Consider the following 19,584-nt stretch of genomic DNA (forward strand, 5'->3'; position numbering starts at 1 on the left):
GAGGTTGAGGCAGGAAGATTGCAAGTTCAAAGCCAACCTCAGCAAAACCAAGGCACTAAGCAACTCAGTGAGACCCTGTCTCTAAATAAAATACAAAATAGGGGTGGGAATGTGGCTCAGTGTTCAAGTGCCCCTGAGTTCAATCCCTGGTACCCGCCCCCCCCCAAAAAGATCCAGAATATACCCTTAGCAAGCACTTTTTCATCTAACACTCTGTCTCCTTCTCTGTAACGTGGAAGCGTATGATCAGAAACTCCGGCCTTGCCCTCAAATTAAACATTATTCCCAAAAGAAATTCTAGTTCCGTGACATGAACAAGATAATATATAGTTTATGGTGCACTAACTTACATAATGCATCATCCGATGTACCCATTAACCCTGGGAAATGGGTGGGGAAGATAAGTGACTTAGTGGCAGGAAACCATGGCTAACAGGGGCTAGGTGACTTAACTAAAGTCACACAGCTTGCAAGTGAGGAAAATGGGAACTTGAATCCACCTTGGATTTCTTCGCACAACACCGAGTTGGCACTGCCCTGATAGAAATGTTCCTGTTCCCAGTAAAGACATTGATCAGTGCAAACATCTAAATGTTTTCTTTGGATTGTTGGGATTATTTATTTTAAGTTAAAACAGCCTGGTTTTTAAAAGAGTTTCCCTGATGATCTTTTTTGAAATTATTGGAAAATAGGAACATTGGTGATTTCCTAACCATGTGGCTTGCTCACTGGGAGAATGGCCAATCCTTGTTGCTCATTCATTGACCTATCTGGGGGAAGCCAAGAGGTCAGAGACTCTGGTATGGATAATTCAGCCTGTTTCAGGCTCAGTTTTTCTTTTTCTTTTTAAAGAGAGAGAGAGAGAATTTTTTTTAATATTTATTTTTTAGTTTTTGGCGGATATAACATCTTTGTTTGTATGTGGTGCTGAGGATCGAACCCGGGCCATACGCATGCCAGGCGAGCGCACTACCGCTTGAGCCACATCCCCAGCCCATCAGGCTCAGTTTTTCCAGGGCTCATTTACAGAAGTGAGCATGAAGACCGGAGATCCTAACACTTTGACAAAGGGAGAATTGTTCTGTCCTAAAAAGAGCTTTCTAAGAACTTGCACAAAGAGAAGGAAAGATTAGGCAAAGGTCACATATGTGGGTTACCTCTTGATGTGCATACTAAATTTACTTTTTATTCTTAAAAGAGGGAAAACGTAACATGTATGCATTTAAATAAAGCAAACCTCTCTTACAGTGGCTTTATAGGCAAACTATGGGAAAATGACATAATATCTGATGGACACTGTCAGTATGCATTGAAATTGAAGTTGTAGAAATGCAGTATAAAGCACTATTTTCTGAAAGGTTTTCTATGTTTTGTCATGTCTACTACATAGCTCACACCTGTTTTCACACCATAGCACAATTAGAAAATGGTAGTATTTGCTGGGCCCACCAAGGAACTGCCAGCTGCCCCAAGGGCTGAGAGAAGAGGTGTGCTGCCAGCCTGCCACTGTTTCCTGGAGCACTGTTAGGCAGTGGCGGCCTGTAGACTTGGGGGATGAGATGGCAGCACTTGAGAACACCTGGCATGACTGCAGTGTTTCACCCACTGGACACCTCTGAGAGCACAAGGCACACACACTTCTCCAAATGGCACAGTCTTCATGTCAAGAGGGACCTGTCATCTAGATTTCAGGGAGGGCCTGGGACTCAACCGGCCATGGGGAGGCATCAAAGCCAGCAAATGCTGTGCCGATATGCCCAAGGCCACCCTTGCTGGTGTTGGGCTGAAGGGGAAGGTCCACAGCTAGACTGACAAAGGATGACAATATTGTCACAAAGGGAAAATGTTGTCACAAAGGGAAAGTCAGATCATGTCTGAAAGAATGAGGGCTGGAGAGCAGACCATCAAAGAAGAATTGTGGGCATTCTTTAACCATTTATGCAGTGGCTATCAATCAGAAAGGCCCATAGGGCTTAAAGAAGCAACTAAATAGTGAACTATTTGGACCTTTAGTTATCCCTCCCTATTTTTCTCTCATGTCTCTTTGCATCTCCTCTCAGTACAGATGTTAGAAAAGTGGGGCAAAATCTTCTGTCTGCATCTTCTAGTTCAGGGAGCAAAGTCTTATTTTCTGCAGAATCCTAACTCTTATTTTGGGTGCCTTAACAGGATCTGAGGGAGAAAGTGAGACTCTTACGTTTATTCAAAGAGGATGCTGGTTGAAAAACACTGACAAAAAAGGAATTCTTGCATGTAATTGTCTTTTTAAAAATTTTACAATATTTATTTTAATGTAATCCTACTCTTTTATTGCATCATGGTATTTCACTAAATCCAAAGATAGATTGGGACCACATATTGAAAGTTATTTTTTTAAAGTCCGAACTACTGTAAATCCAGTTTAAATGAACATGCTTCAAACAAGCATAGTGTATTGTAATGGACCCTTGGCATGCACAGATTCTGTTTCCTGAGTTTCAACCAGCTATACATAAAAAATATTGAGAGGAAAATTGTATTTTATAGACTTAAAAATATTTTTCTTTAGATGTTGCTGGACCTTTGTTTGAGACTCAAACCCAGTGCCTCACACATGCTAGCCAAGTGCTCTCCACTGAGCCACCACCCCAACCGCTTAGACTTATTTTTCTTATCATTACCTAAACAATATGTTATAACAACCACTTATGTAGCGCTGGCATTGTGTTAGGTGTTATAAGTCATCTAGAGATGACTTAAAGCATCTGTGGGAAGATGTGCATATGTTTATATGCAAATACTGCACCATTTTCCTTAAGGGACTTGAGCATCAGTGGATTTTGGTATCCTTGGGAACCCTGAAACCAATCCCCCTGTGTTAGTCAGCTTTTCATCCTTGTGATCAAAATAGCCAACAGGAACAACTTGGAGGAGGGAAAGTTTATTTTGGGCTCATGGTTTCAAAGGTTCTGTCCAGGGGTGACTAAGTCCATCGCTCTGGGCCTAAGGTAGAGCAGAACACTATGGCAGAAGGGCATGGTGGAGGAAGGTTTCTCAACCCATGGCAGCCAGGAGTCAGAGAGAGAAAGAGAGAAGCCAGGAACAAAAAGATAATTCTCCAGGCAAGCCCCCAGTGACCTACTTCCTCCAGCTGTGCCCCACCTGCTCATAGTTACCACCCAGTAATCCATCTGAATAATTAATCCCTCAAATGGACTAATACACTGATTAGACTATGGCTTTTATAATCTAATCATTTCACCTCCTGCATTAACAGTTTTTTTGGGTGGGGGGGCATCTCATATCCAAATCTTAACACTCTTGTAAATTCCAAGGGATGGTGAATATGATTTTTCCTTAAAGAAGAGGGAGCTTGGTGATGCAGACATAATTCCAGGTGAAAGCAATTTAGCAAGTCCTTTGTTACTTTAAATTTCCCATTCCTAAATAAAACAATAATATGAAAGATAATTTTCTACCTCTCATTTTTGCTCTCTAGTCTCCAGTTCAAGGCATATGTAACAAGTGAAACCTGGTGTCAGACTGCTCTGTGTCTGTTGTGAAAGTTTTATATCATGAAAAACAAAATAGTTTCTTGGAAATGATTTTGAAATCACTTTGTAAAGAAGTGCACCCGCACCCCAGTATCACGCTGTTGTTATTATTGTCAGTGATCCTTTCTTTCCATCCATTGTGAAAACTTTTCAAAAGTTCTTTCTAAGCCACTCTGAACTACTTCTGAGGAAGTCTCCATCGGGTCTAATGTATTCCATAAGGGACTCACATGTGCAGGTTATATACATATGTTGAAAAATATAATGCTACAATAGACACTTGACAAGATGAAGGTGTATCCTGGTTACCGGAGGCCTATCTTTGCAATCAGACCACCTTTGGCAGACTTCCTTGTTTTCTCTCAGCATTGGTACATGGTCTTCTCTTGATTTTCAGGTTCTCCCAGCTCTGTTTCCTTTTAAAAGAAATCTGGTGGGGATTGCACTCACTTAACAATTGCAAACTGAAATTTCTCTGGGAAATAGCACTCAGTTTGTCCAGGTGGCTCGAGGCTCAGCTAGAACTGGAATTCTTTGGAGGCAATGCAGAGGAAGTTGGAGGTCCTCAAAGTGAAGAGGTTGTACCTAACTGCCCCCAATCAAGCCAAGCTGCTACCGTGTCTGTCCCCTGTAAATAGCACAATTATTTTAATTACACTTCTTTAGCTGCTATTTTTATCTGTTTTAGAGTATCTGGATGTGAGGCTAGAAAGCATATTATTAAACTGCTGTTAGTGCCTGGGCACCTTGGTATATTACATTTGACTTGCTGTAGTGTGGGAGGAACCATGTGGTCCAAGAGCCCATCTGGATGCAGTCATGGGGCTGGTAAGGGCTTTAGTGGGGCACTCCTTAAAGTTATCTTGAATTCAAGTAGCTGGGTCTTGTTGCCAGGATATGTGGAACTGGACCCAGGTTTGGAAAGCTGACCAGAAGCCAAACACTGTATGGAAGTGGCTTTCTCCCCACTCTCTGGCTTCTAGGATGCCACGGGATCTGCTTGTTGGCTTCCTTCCACCTTTTTGCTCCTTCTCTCTCTCTTGCTGATGGCTGTCTTGCTCAGCCCCTGCTCTGTGCTTCTACCGCGGTGGAGTCCTGCTTGCTTGCTGTGATCTCTTCTTTGTGGAGTCCTTTCACCTTCTGCTTCTGTGGCTACCTGACTTTTCACATTCCTCAGCTCAGATTCTTGAGGCGAACATGACGGTTCTGCCTCATCTTCTCACTTTAGGCCACAGTTTAATCCGGAGTTTGCCCTGGTTGTCGTCTCTGGTCAAAGGCAGCCCTATTCATATGTTACCTATCTCCCTCTAGCTTACCCCTCCACAAACATTAAGGATTACCAACTCTTTTTTTCTTTTTAGTTGTAGATGGACACACTGTCTTTATTTTCTTTATTTATTTCTACATGCTGAGGATCAAACTCAGTGCCTCACACATGCAGGGCAAGTGCTCTACCACTGAGCTACAACCACAGCCCCGACAGTTACCAGTTCTTAGGATAAAAGGAAAGTAACTGGAACTGATTGGTTACATAGTTTCATCATGTATACACTCCTACAGTAGGCTCTTCATTATAGTGTGTTGTTATTCCTATAGTATGTATTTTATTATTACTTTATTACATGTGCATTTTATAAAACTGTGACTATAAAGTACAGTTCCATCAGTATAATAATTACTTTTAAAATGTAGTTCTAATAGTCAAAAAAAGTCCAATTTCTCCCATATCAATGTCATCCCCAAAGGTTACCAGTATCAGTTCATATCCTTCCAGATGTTTCCTAAGTTGATAGAAGCAGAGGTAGTAGCCTCTTTCTTTGCCTTGTTTATACACAGCAAACCGTGACATCATATAGGTTCTTACATTTAATGAGCATTCAGTGATGAACCTGGTGAAACAGATTTGATGGATTTAATTCTTGCAGCTTTTGAGACTATAAACATTTTTACTTAAACATCAGTGCCTATGAGTGGGTTAAGAAGAACAGTGCTGTGTGGGAATATGTACCAGCGCTAGCATCCATGAACTTTGTACAACAGAAGAAAAACAAACTTTTTAAAAGAGCTTAAATGCAAAGCCCAGGCCTTTCTCCATCAGCATCTGTTTCTGTAGTGATGCTCATTGAGGTACCAACCCTTCCTGTGTCGTATCCTAGCAACAAGACTCAAACCCAAGGTTATCTGTAATGAAGTAGCAATAGCATTATAAGCACAGGATCTGTTTACTTGATGGCATGATCTCTCCAAAGCATTAGGGTGGAAGTACTTTTTAAAAAATTTCTTTTGTTTTCTCATTACAAAAGTCCTAATGCACATTTGAGAAATTTTTGAAAACAGAAGAGCATGAAGAAGAAAGTAAAATTATCTGACCCACTAATACTCATATCTCTTTTAATTTTACAATTTTAAATATATTTTAATTTTATAACATTAAAAAATTTATTATAATTTGTAATATAGGTTAGATTATACTTTCTTTGACAATTGGGATTATACAAAAAAAGATTAGTTGTGTGCAATCTTTCTTTCACATAACATATTAGACGCCTTTCACCGTGGCATTAAATAATTATTTGAGAAAATGATTTTAAATGTCTAACTATCATTATGTAGATGCACTATAATTTATTATAGTTGTTCTAGAATTATTTTTCAAAATATAATTTTAAATTTAGAATTAAGTTACATTCTAAATGTAATTTTAAATTCATCATGTCATCAGTGTTTCTATTTAATAATATTTCATTGTGGAGTTTCTTTTTTTTTTTAAGAGTGAGAGAATTTTTTAATATTTATTTTCTTGTTTTTGGTGGACACAACATCTTTATTTTATTTGTATGTGGTGCTCAGGATCAAACCCAGCACCCTGCGCATGTCAGGCGAGCGCGCCACCGCTTGAGCCATATCCCCAGCCCCGTGGAGTTTCTCTTTAGCTTACAGATACTCTCAGTTATTCACAGATGTACCAAATAGGAGGATGCATGAGTTAGAAGAAGGGCTGACGGTCATGCTGGGCCAGTGGTTCAGACAGATGTGTCCCATCTGTGTAGAAGGGGGTCCCAGTAGCATTGCAGCCAAGTGTCCTGGAGATGATCTGAGATGGCCCCCTGTCCCTGATTTTCACTTTCTGGCTTGCCTCTAGACAACAATTTACCTTCTAGGTACATAAATGAAAGTAGCCATAAGTCTAACCAAACAGCAGCTGTCTTCCTTACAGGGCTGAGGGCTTGTTTGGGGAGTTGGATCATGCAGGTGCTTGGAGTGTCTTTGAAATAAATTGGTTGCATTGTCCTTATTGATCTATATTGGAAAGGACTTGAATCCTGGATGCAGTCTGAGAACAACAAGCTAGTTTGTGAAATGAAATCACCAGCACACTGCTGGGGTTCAGGGCTACTTCCTAAGAGTGCAACTTATGCTTGGTTTTGTGTCCAGTATCGCCATCTCAAAACTCTTAAGGATTTTTTTTTTTGTTTTTAAACAAAGGGAGTTATATTTTCATTTTGAACCCACAAATCATAGCTAGTACTGACTGGGTGTCAAGAAAGGTATTACACTGGAAGAGATTTGTATGTTCTAAGACACTGCCCCCAAAGGAAGGAAAAATCCCTTTCGGTGTCTCCCCTGTAGAGGAGAGTCAGGCCGGGTGTGTGTGACTTTAAGAGCCTGGCCTGCAGGGTGAATTGGAGCAGCTCCTGGAAGACTTGGCCCAAGGTGCTTGGGAGATTAGAGCTGCACATGTTCATTGCCAGCAGCACAAAGGCTCTGCAGATTAAATGCTCTTCTGATTTCAGCTTTTTGCTCTCTTTGTTTATCTTTAAACCAGCCTGTGCTTTATGTTTGGAGGTAGAAAATATGAAAGTCATGATTTCCTTCTATCCTACTACTGAGTTTTCCCTTTCTGTTTGCTTCTGAAAACACGAAAATTCAAAGATCCGGAGATCCAGAATTACAGAGCAGGTGCTCTGCTCCCTCTAGCCTGCTCCCCTCTTTGTAGAGATGAGTCACCTGATACACCGGATCCCATGCTCTACACCCTTGAACCAGCGTCTTGGGTTGAAGACACAATAAAAACTTCATGTTGCCCTCATTCACATATATTGGCCTTCAATTGAGAAATGTTGATTTTCATTTTAGTTTGAATTGTGAAAACAATAATTTTTTTCTCAAATTAAAAGATTTAGAATTCAATTTGTTCTTTAAAATTACTCTGATTCTAATAAACAGAATTCTGAGAAAAAGATTGCCCTTGAACCTCCCTTTTCCTAGTTTAGTGCTATTTAAAGTGCAGGTTTTTAAACTCTTTGTTACTATTCTGCCTCCAGCTAAGAACAGAAATTGAGATTAAGCATCTAGAAATCTGGAGCACTTTGTCTGTTGGATTTAATAGTAAAATAGTTGGAGGCTTGTATTTTCATGTCTTTTTTATAGTACTTATATATTCTTTAGTATTTAAATGCATTCTATTTCATATAAATATCAGTATGCAATAAATTAGAATCTTAAAAACATACCAAAACTGATTCTTAAGCATAAGTAATTTGAGAAGCACTGCCTAATTGACAGACAGTGATATACTTGCTCTGCTACTAGACTTCTCATTAACTCATCTTCCCATCACACACCTCCTATGTGTGACATGACTGGCTCCTCCCATCTTGAAGGCCCATGATAGAGGTACATCTGGAATGCTGTCGTGAGAAGCAGCTATTGACCTTGAGAGGAAAGACTTGTGGCTGGCCCGTTTATATCAACATTTCAGAGTAGGCTTGTTGAGAAACCACTTTTACCTGAAGATACTTAGGAAGGAGTGGGAGAATACACCATGTTTACACAATACTCCAGACTCTCTGGATGGAAGGTAGAATCCTCATCTTGGGATTTGTTATGTGTGTCTCTATATATTTTAAATTTGTTTCCCTTGTGTCCAGTAGTACCTAGACTTGAGACTGACTGTAGTCCTCTTTGAGGTTGTGAAACAGAAGAACATTGGCCCCATCTCCTGTTACAGCCTCCTCCCCATCAGGCCTTCCAAATCCCCCACTTTCTTAAAGAGAACAGCTACGGCCTGTATTCCTTTCTTACATAAAGAGGCTGTCCAGCGCTAGCCCATGCGTTCCTCACATTGTTCACAGTGATACTAGGAACCCAGGCTCACTTACCATTATGGTGCTGATGACCCTCATCTGGCAATGTCTTCATTCTTCACAGCTGCCCATGAGACTCTTTCCTTTACCTCTCCCAGGGCCGCTGGCCAGGATGGTGTGCAAACAGTGTTCACCAATCTGTGTTGAGCACAAGTATTCAACTAGGTAATTAAATCTTTGAGTTTTCTTGATTTTTTTTTTTTTTTTTTGGCACCAATTCCTAATCTCTAGATTAATTTCCTAAAGTAGGGGAATAGGAAGACTTTTCTTTTCCCTAAATACCCTGCATTTGATCCAAATTAATGAAAAAATCTCAAACTTGAGCGATAATTACTTTGGAAATTAGAGAAATTGACTTCTTATGGTAGAAGTTCTAGATGAATCTGAACTCATTGTCTGAGATGGGGTTTCCTGGCCTCGTTAAGTCTGGCTCTCCTTTGATGATGAGATTCTTCGACAGTTTAAATTTTCAGCAAATTTGCTACCCGTGTTATACTGGGAACTGTGGTAGAAAGATGAATAAGCTCTGGCAGCAATTCCTGGTTTCTCCTTACGTCCATCAAATCAAACACCTTGTGGTCCATGTCATAATTATTCAGCATAATGTGCTGCCCGCCACTAGGAGCAGTGTGGCCCTCCAGGAACTCACAGTCTGGTGGGAGAAAACAGTACTTTCTAAGTTTTTAAGTGGGAAACCATGTGCTGATTAAATAACATCAAGTGCAAAGTGGCTTGCAGAGCTCAGAAAAGGGAACACTTAGTTAATTGTCAGGAGATTGGGGGGGTTAGTGTTGGGGGCAGAGGGAGAAAGCCAGAAAAAAGCCAAACACATCAGCAAGCTGAGCCTGGACCTGGGTATTGAGGGAAATAGAAGAAGTTTGTCAAGAAGAAAAAAAGAAGAAGAAGAAGAAAGGACATTTTAGATCAGATGAAACACTGTGAAGCCTTGAAGGCATTTAAAACAAACATGTCTTGTTAAACAAAGTAGAAAATTTATGGTGTAGTTTGAATGGCTGTTGGCGGCAGTTTCTGGATGTTTTTGTGTAATTACTTCTGCTGAGTATCATGTAGCCCACGCAAATGCTAAGATTTCCAGGGAGTGTATCAGTTACATCTCAGGGAGCCATAAGCAGAACAAGGATGAAGCCGGGTGACCTAGGGGAACCTTGTATTGGCCCAGGTGGCTCACCAGACACAGGAGAGAGGCTCAGGGGCTGCATGTGCGGATCCAAATTGTTTGGATTTATGTAGACAATATATAAAGAAGTAAATCTAAGTATTCTGCTTCTCTGGCCTTAGAGAGATCATGAATATTTGCTGAAATGAACCAAAATCTAGTGTACATATGAGTGAAGGCCTCTAAAATGGTAAACTCTGAATGTCTAATCTGTACCTTGTCAGCAAATGTCAACACAAAAGACATCCAATGTATAGAGAAGGAAGCTGGAATGGGGGCCAGTAAACAGGACATTAATAATTCAAAATATTAATAACTGGAGAAATGCAAATTTAAACAAAAAATAGATACATTTTTCACCCTTGAGGTTGGTTAAAATTTTTAAATCTAGTGACAATAAATGTTGGAGATGACTTTCCTGGTCAGGATGTAAATGAGCACAGCCAGTTTGGAAAGAAGTTTTGTAATATCTAATAAGGTTTCAAAATTCACTCACCCTAGGGCCCTGCAACTCTGTTCTAAAGAAATGTGCTCATATACTTAAGGATTCATGCATCTAGAATCTAATTACAGTCTATACAACAACAAAAAAAAAAAAAATGGGATAAATTCAAATGTTCTTTACTGGAAAAAATGAATAAGTTGCATTACATTTATTTTGTGAAATATGGCAGCACATGAAAAGTGAATTAATCAGATTCACAAGTAAATTTTAACAAACCTTATTGCACAAATAAGTTGTGTGATATCTACTCTGTCATTCATATAAACTTTAAAATATTCATCAGCCTTAATACATGCACATGGGCAGTAAAAGGAGAATGACCTGGATGGGAGGAATATAGTACAGTTTGAGAATGGTTAATAGAGGGAATCAGCATTGTGGGAATACAAAGGGACCTTTCCTGTGTCTGGTATATTATCTTCCTTGTAAAATACGGCTCTGAATCAGATAAGACAAAGTGTTAACACTGGAGTGAAGGTACCTGTACTCTATAATATCCTATACTTTCCTATCATTTTAGATATTGATAATAATATTTTTAAAATATTTAATATTTAAATAATAATAGTATTTAGTACATATCAGGCACTTCCAGGAAATGGTGGAACTGAGAGATTAAGAGCCGGGCAATGCATGAGCCAAGGACTAGCCTGCTCCCCTGCCCACTGTGCTGGGGACTTCTTAGATCCTGACCTCATCTCTAACTGGCTCCATGACTGAAGGAGTAGGGACAAATGATCTTCAGATCCTGTCCAGCATGACCTTAAATTATCCGAGATCATCAGTATGTGGATTGATGGTTTTCTTGAGCACCTTTTTAAGTCCCCAGCATTCTCCTGACCCTTACTGGCTCCCAGAAGGGCAGCGGGGGCCTCTGTGCTGTGCTGTGGGCCTGCCAGCCTGTACTAGTCCCAGCCCGCGCTCCAGGTGTGGAGGTGACTGCATGCTTGACACCCCCTCTTGTGCAGACAGCCGCATGGGAGGTCTAAACGTGCCGCTTGTGGGTGTGTGTTCTGACCATCCTTGAAAATAGCTCTTTTGCATTACAAGATGCTCCCGAGCTAATGTAATAGGTAGATTCAGACAAGAGTTATTTTGAGGGCCATAATTTGATTTAGTTATCTCAGGCGATCAAAGATTGTTTAACTCCAGAAATAGCTGACTAGAACAGCTGTTAAAACAGTGCTTTGTGTGGGGAATGATGAAGAGGTTCAGTATTTTGACAGCTATTTCGGAGCTATGAGAAATAAGACTTCTAAGAGAATTCAGATTACTGCTTTTGTTTTTTTGGATTCTCTAGACCAGATGATTTCCCATCTTCTGGTATCCTGTATGGGTAGAGGATAAGTATAGGAGTCTTTTCTCTTTTCTAGAGTCTTGCATCTGTAGAGTTTCTGCCACACAAGAGTAATTTATTATGTTGACTTTTTCAAAAAAATACTGACTTGTTTATTCATCAAACACATGTTCGATGCTTACTGACCTCTATGAAAAGTGCAAGTCCTCTAGGTCCAAGAGTGGATCAGATGCTGCTGTCAAGGAGTTCCCAGTCTGGAGCGAAGACAAAACAATATGTGCTAGTAATTTTAAATAAATGTATTAAGCATTATAGAAAAAGAGCTGGAATGGAGAATACAGTTGGCAAGAGGTGGCATTAAATAATTAGGAGTTTTCCATTTGAAGTAGCAAGAGTCAAGAATGGGCAAAGGAGCGCTATGTTCCAAACGGAGAGGAAAGTCTGGTCATGGTGACAAAGACGTTACAGGCCTGAGGATTCTGGGGTGTCGTGTATTTATGGACTTGACTGGCCAATCCACAGCTCAGCTCATAGTTTTCTGTATGGATATCCAGTGCCTCAAATGTTTATACACACAGACTTTTAAATTGTCTAATATGAGTATCCCAGTATTATAGTGCCTGTAACTTACTTTGAAATATTTTACTATGGACCCTGTGGTAAGTATGGACATATCTGTTAAGTTTTCATTGAAATGTTAGTAGAAGTTGGGAGGTGCCCATTGTCATGCACACTCAGGGCTGGGGACTGGCACCTCACCCCAGGGGACTTTACATTAAGCAAATCACTTTTCTTTATCTCTGATTGACTCCAGAGATTTCCTTAACTAGAATGATGGATGTTGGAGATGGATTTTAATTGGGGCCATTTGTGGTGATCAAGATATGTGGCTAGGGTTGGACTCTTCCAGAGGCCTTTCTTCTTTTGTGTTAGAGAGTATAGAAGTTGAGTGAACCAGTAAAAATACAGACATTGAGCCTCTAAGAGGCTGGGTCTTAGAGTCGGGCAGTGGCACCCCTGGGCTGCCTCTGCCCTCCACTCTGCTCAGTGAACTTTGTGTGCCCTTGGAAGAGTCTCTCTGTCTACAATGACTCTCTTTCAGAGGTTTATTAAACCACATAGGCTGATTCTTGACCAATGTTCCCTGACCCCAGACTGAAGTCTGTGCCTGAGAACCAACATGTGATACTTCTGGAAGTTTTGGTATCTTATGTCTTCTTTTGATTCAAGAAAAAAGAAGTTTTACTAACACTCAGTTATCACGAGTGATGGGTCTGCATTTCTAGTTAACATGTAGTTGATTTCTGGTTAATAAGAGGAAACCCAGTTTTCCCAGCCAGTACTATTTTCTGATTTTCTTGTTAACATACTCTTCCTCTATAGATAATGAAAATAAATTAGAGATGATCAGAGTAAATTTTAGTCACAATAAAGTGAACAAAAATACACATGTGTAGCACATTATGTAGAAATCTATGCCCTTGAGAAACTGCATACTCTGAGAATTTTATTTTTGATATATTTTTTATACAGACCCAAGCAAGTGAATTATTTTTTCACTTTAGCAAAAGTCTTTTTTTTTTCTTTTTTCTTTTTTTCTGGTGTGCTTAGGTTCACTAATGGTCACTGTGGTTTGGAGGGAGTCTTAATGGATGCTTTGCCCTTGATAAAGACCAAGGACAATCATAGGACTTCCCTGTGGTCTACCTCACTTAGGCATCTTGATTAATGGCCCTAGTTCAGAAAGGCAAATGCTCTGTTTCTTGTCCAACTGAGGAATTCAAAGTAGTGAGAAGTTAAATGGCCTGTCCCCTCCACAGAATTGATTGTAACAGAGTCAGAGCTGGAACTGAGCTTTCTGAACGAGGTGACTAATCCATGGCTCTTGACGCTACCCCTGGCTCCCAGAGTGCAGAGAAGTGAGTCTCCGTGGTACTACCACAGAATGGCACATCCAGAGATACTGGTGGTGACATTTGCAGAAGAACTTGTGGTTCTTGCTCAATAGAACTTCGTGAGAAGCCTGTGCTTGGGGCATTTAGGTGGGATGTTTAGTTTGGGTGGTGATAGAACAAGGGAATCCGTAGGCCTTGAACATCTCTCTCCCAGCATTGGCCACTCTCACTGCATCCCCAAGTCATCGGGAATGAGTCATCCTACAATCAAAGTAAAAGTAAAATTAAATTAAGGAGAGTCTCAGTAGGCTCTAGTCAGGAGCCTGGCCCCGCATTCCAAACCCCTCCTTCCACCCAGCCTCATTGCACTGACTCCTGTATCCTCAGTCTTCAAAACCAATCCTGTGACAGTGTATTTCTCCATTTTGTAATTGAGAAAACCCAGGCTTTGGAAATAAACGTGTAATGTCCCAACGTTATTCAACTCTTCCGTGTTCCCAGTCGGTCCTTCTGAATCCACACCCTTTGCTATGCTGGGTTCTATGCAGCTTTAGACTAATTATGGACAGTTAAATTATGGGTGTGGTTTTGGCCAGCTTGATGTTACTGCAGCAAAATACGTGAGATAATTAACTTATAAGAGGAAAGTTTTATTTAGTTGGAGGTACGCCAAGATTGGGCTGACCCCTTCCCTTGTTGGAGGTGCCAGATGGCAATGGTGGGGAGTGTGGCAGGGCAAACTGCCAGGAGGAAGGAGGGAAGAAGAAGGGACCGGGGTCCCATAATCCCTTTGGAAGACACTGACCTAATAACCTAAAAACCTCCCAATAGCCCCCACCTATTAAAGTTAACACCACCTCTTAAGAGAATACCTACCACCCTGAGGACCACGCCTTGAACACATGGCCTCTGGGGGCCTGCCAAGGAAAAGATCTATTTATTAAACCTTGCAGAATGTGTGTGTGTGTGTGTGTGTGTGTGTGTGTGTGTGTGTGTGTGTGTCCGTGTTTTAGAATAGGGCGTACATCTTTGGTGTCTGATGCAGACTCAACCTTCTTAGTTGGAGATACTGGATGAAAGGTGTTAAAAGAGAAATTTGCACTGACGACAGCTCCCACTTTGAAGCTGTCAGAATCCTTTTGCTGTCACCACCGAATCTGACAGCTTGGCTTCCACTACTGAAAGGGCTGCTGTCTGAGTAGCAGGGTGGTGGCTGCTGCGGCTGCGCTAACTGGGTACCAGTCAGATGCTTCTGGGCAGCCTTCTCCTTACAGGTGCCTTCCTGCTTTGGGCACCAGGAAGCCTTTTGTTCTTAATTTCCTTTTTCTTGTCAACTTCCATCCTGGAAAGAGAAAATATTGTCTCTTCTTTAAAGAGTGTACCTGGCATTTGTATTTCTTACAAGGAAATGGCTAACCTCAGTTGCTGAATAATCAGGCTTTTCTGGGATTTGGCAAATGTGAGTTGGTCTCCCTGAAGACCTGGTTGGCTCCAGAGAGGTGAATCATGGAGGCTCCTAACAAAGAAGTCAGCTTTGTACTGCAAAAAAAATGCAGGTCTTGAGCCTCAGTCTCACGACTGCATCATTTCAGAGTACGGGGAAGGCTCCCGTTATCTGTGGTTATAGTGATGGATATCACAAAGGGCAAAAACTGCCTTGGAAAGAAGAAAGTGTCTTGGTTTCACATCTTTTTTTCACTGCTAAACACAGCATGAAAACACTGTGTGGCCTCTTCTCCTAGATTACAGATGCTCTAGGGACTCCAGCTTATTCATTCTGCTCTAGGCCCACACAGTTTGTCCTGCCCGTAGTAGAAACCTAGTGCTGGCTGAGCTGAATTTTTTTTTCAATGCAAAAGGAAAGTTGGGCAGATTCAAGAAGTAGTTGGGGCAGCCTGGCACAGCGAGTCAGATGACCATGCATGGCTCCCCACTTACTCAGAGTAAGGATTTATTTCATGGCTGAAAAGAGGACAGATAATACATACCAAACATATGATGGATAAAGCAAGGAACCCAGCATAATAAGTGTTTACTACTTATTTTTTTATTAATAGGCATTTTGAAGTGCTACCATATGCCAGGAACTGTTCTAGGAGCTTTGTTAGCCTTAGTGGTTTGAAACCTACTGTTTTCCAAGTTGTGGCAATTTCTCTTAGAGGTTGTTGAAACAAGTAATAGAGAGCTAGCACACAATGTCCAAGAGGAAAGTTTTATCAAAGCCAGTGAAATGGGAGATGGGCTATTGGGAGATCCAGCAGAACGGGCATGTTCCCACTGCCTCAGGGATTTGGGGAAAGTCCTGAGGAAATTCTTACCTGTTCCCTGTTTCTCCATCCGCAGGCCTCCTGGTGGGTACCCTTGATGTTGTGTTGGACTCCAGTGCCCGGGTTGCTCCTTACCGAATCCTGTACCAGACTCCAGACTCTCTGGTCTATTGGACCATCGCCTGTGGTAAGTAGTATTTGGTGAGACATGAGTTTACAGAAAGCTTTAAACCACAGCTTTCTGCCAGAAGGGGAGGAACACGTACCTGTGAATGCAATCACTGGTATTTCAGGGAATGAACTTTAGCTGTTTGAGCACAAGAACCGCCCCCCACCCCGTCTTAATGGCTTAACCCAATAAACCTGCTCATTCTGAGCAAGTCTTATTTGGATCACATAGCGTCCTCCATCTATAGTGACACCCTGTGGAACACGAGTCCTCCAGGTTCAGCTTGCAAGGAGGAGAAGGCTTGAACATGAACTTCCTTGGCCCAGAAGTGGCACAGACCCTTCTGCTTACTCTCCATTGATTAGAACTGGTCATGTGGGTCCAGCCTAACTGCAGGGGAAGCTGGGAAATGAAGAGAAATGTGTGGGCTGCTTGGGTGTACTGAGTAGTACTTAGTCTGTCTTAGCACACAGTACCTCCTGTCAGTAGAGATCATTTATTATTCCTGATGAGAATCTGGATACTACATTGTGTTTATAATGGCTGCAAACAGCCCTGCTGTTATTGGATCTCTTGTAGAATTTTTTTCTTTTTATTTATTTGTTCTTTTTAGATACACATGAAATTAGAATGTGTTTTGATGTATTGTACATACATGGGGTATAACTTATTCTAATTAGGATCCCATTCTGTGGTTGTACATGATGTGAAGTTACACAGATCGAGTATTCCTATATGAGCATAGGAAACTGATGACCAATTCATTCTATTGTCTTTCCTATTCCCACCCCCTCCCTTCCCTTCATTTACTTTTGTCTAATCCTATGAATTTCTCTTCTTCTCTTCCCCCCTTATTGTGAGTCAGCATCTGCATATCAGAGAACATTCAGCCTTTGGTTTTTTAGGGATTGGCTTATTTTACTTAGTAAGACAATCTCCAGTTCCATCCATTTATTAGCAAATGCCATAATTTCATTCTTCTTTATGGCTAGTCATATTCCATTATATATATATTTCCACATTTTCTTAATTCATTCATCTGTGGAAGGGAACCTAGGTTGGTTCCATAGTTTAGCTATTGTGAATTGAGCTGCTGTAAACATTCATGTGGCTGTGTCCCTGTAGTATGTTAATTTTAAGTCATTTGGGTATAAACCAAGGAGTGGGATAACTGGGTCAAATGGTGTTTCCATTCCAAGTTTTCTAAAGAATCTCCAAACTGCTTTCCAGAGTGGTTGCACCAATTTGCAGTCCCAACCGCAATGTATGAGTGAACATTTTCCCCACATCCTCACCAACATTTATTGTTACTTGTATTCTTGATAATTGGCATTCTGACTGGAGTGAGATAGAATCTCAGTGTTTCACAAGAACTTCCAATGCAAAATGACCAGATTTTTTAAAAGTGATTTGTTTGCAGGTAGTTTTCTTTTAAATGCAGAAAAATCACCATAGATACTGAATGCTTCATTTTTTTGCTTCCCCTAGGTTTTTTATATTAATGGATTTTAGTTTTACATAATTGAACAGATAGTTTGGACAGATTATTCAGAGACCTCCTGTGTACCCCCCATATACATAGTTTCTACTTTCATTAATATCTTAGTATGCTATATTTGTTAGAATTAGTAAACCAATATTGAACATTAGTATAAGACAGAATCCATTGCTTATTCAGATTTTCTTGTTTTTCCTAATGTTTTTTTCTGTCCCAGGGTCCTACCACTATTCCATAACACATTTGTTTTTCATATTCTCAGGTTCCTCTTGACTCAGAAATTTTTCCAGACTTTCCCATTTAGCATTTTTTTAGAGGAATATCGGTTAGATGTATTGTAGAAAGTTCCTTTGATGTTTTTCTTGTCATTATTATTATTCCTTGTCATTATACTGGGGTGATGGGTTTTTATGGGGAAGATTCTAGAGATAAAATGCCATTTTCATCTTATTGTGTCATGAGTACATATTATCAACATGATTTATGGCCATGAAAGTCCCTGATCACCTGCAAGAACTAGTGTCCTTCTGGTTCTTCCACTATAATGTCACTCTCTTCTTTGCTTTTGTAACTGCACTCTTTGGGAGAAAGTCACTACACATGGTCCATCCTTAAGGGATGGGGGCTCTTGAGGATAGACTATCTAGGTAATTTATTTATTCTTCACGGAAGTTCTGTTTTCTCCCTTCATTATTAATTTATTCAATTATTGATGTCACTATAGACTCATGGGTATTTACATTTTTACCCTGGGTTGCAATCCAGTGCTACTTTAGTTTGACTTTAAGTTCTTTAAGTCTTTAAGCTCTTTAAGTTGACTTCATTCATTTTTTAAGTTGATCTCTTCTTTTTAAAGAAGTAACTTGCTAGAATCTAAAGATAGGAAAGCAATTAGATGATCTCTGCTCTTGTAAAATTAATTCTGAAGAGAATATAAGTAAATACTCACTTGCAGCCTTAGGTGAATAAGAGTTCTATTTGATTACTGAATACCCAGCTAAACACAGGATTCTAGGCCAGCCTTCTATGCAAATAGGGGAAGTATCTGGTGTGATTTCAGGCTGATGGAAGGCTTAGGTGACCTAGTATTACTCCTTCAAGAATTCAGTAGTACCTGAAATTCTAACATCATAGCTGTATCCTTTTAAAAGTATCCTGGCTAAGATGCAAACAGCCTCAGGAGAGACGGTTGGACATATTCCTTGTCATTCACACGTTTCTGTGAATGAAAGAATAGCTTTAGGATTTAAGGCATTGGGGAAAACTGCCTAGAAGTGAAGGATGTGAATGAGCAAGAAGGGGGTAAAGGATACAGGAGGAAGGAAACTGGGACTCTGAAGAAGACAGACTTACTGGTGTACCAAGGTTCACAGGTGGCATCCAGCTGCAGGTCCACTTAGCACAAAGGGAAACCAGAAGCTGATGTGTCATGGGTGCTGTGGTAGGTGGTTGGGAAAGGGTTGCATTTAGTGGGTGAACAGTCTAGAAAGTGTTAAACTAGACACTGTAGGCAGCAAGCAAAGAAGTACAACCCAAGGACATGAAAGGTCATGGAACCCCTGAGACCCCTCCCTTGATGAGGGTGTGCCCCCTTCTCAGCTCCAGCAATCCCATCACTTGTGCCCTGGGTGGTTTTGAGATGGTGGGGAGAGGGGCGTCTCCGACCCCTGGCTCTCATTGCAGCCCTCCAGGACCCTGGTCTTCCTATCAGCATCTGGTGATAGGAGGAGCTATATGTGCCTCGGTGTCTCTTCTCCCTGTGCCTCCTCATCTGTCGCCTTTCTTGTCATTGACATTTATGTCACTGCCTGACATTGCTGTTCCTCCGTCTGTTTCTGGGGCTTTGTCATTCTGTCAAGTAGACCTTCCTGTGAATGCTCAGGTGGGGTAGAACCCAGAGTTACAAAGCGGATTTAGTTCTGAATTGTTTGCCAAGCCAAGGCTAGGGAACACTCGGCTGTAACTGCTGATGGCATAAAATACGCCTCAAAGAGGTGTGCTTTCATTTCCCTGGTATTGCCTGTCACAACTGCATGATCTCATTATAATAAGCCCGGAATGGATTTTTGCTTTTGTATGTATCGATTACCCATAGA

General features: G+C 40.8%; 1 protein-coding gene across 1 annotated transcript in view; it reads left to right on the forward strand.

Annotated features, from left to right (window-relative positions):
* Nucleotides 1–19,584, forward strand: part of Tbc1d9 (TBC1 domain family member 9) — a 109,951-nt gene that overhangs the window by 30,837 nt on the left and 59,530 nt on the right. Inside the window, exon 2 of the mRNA XM_076864543.2 lies at nt 15,898–16,008. Within this exon, the coding sequence (XP_076720658.1) occupies nt 15,898–16,008 (111 nt within the window). The remainder of the gene's footprint in view (nt 1–15,897; nt 16,009–19,584) is intronic.

Source organism: Callospermophilus lateralis, chromosome 8, assembly GCF_048772815.1.
Source record: "Callospermophilus lateralis isolate mCalLat2 chromosome 8, mCalLat2.hap1, whole genome shotgun sequence".
NCBI lineage: Eukaryota > Metazoa > Chordata > Mammalia > Rodentia > Sciuridae > Callospermophilus > Callospermophilus lateralis.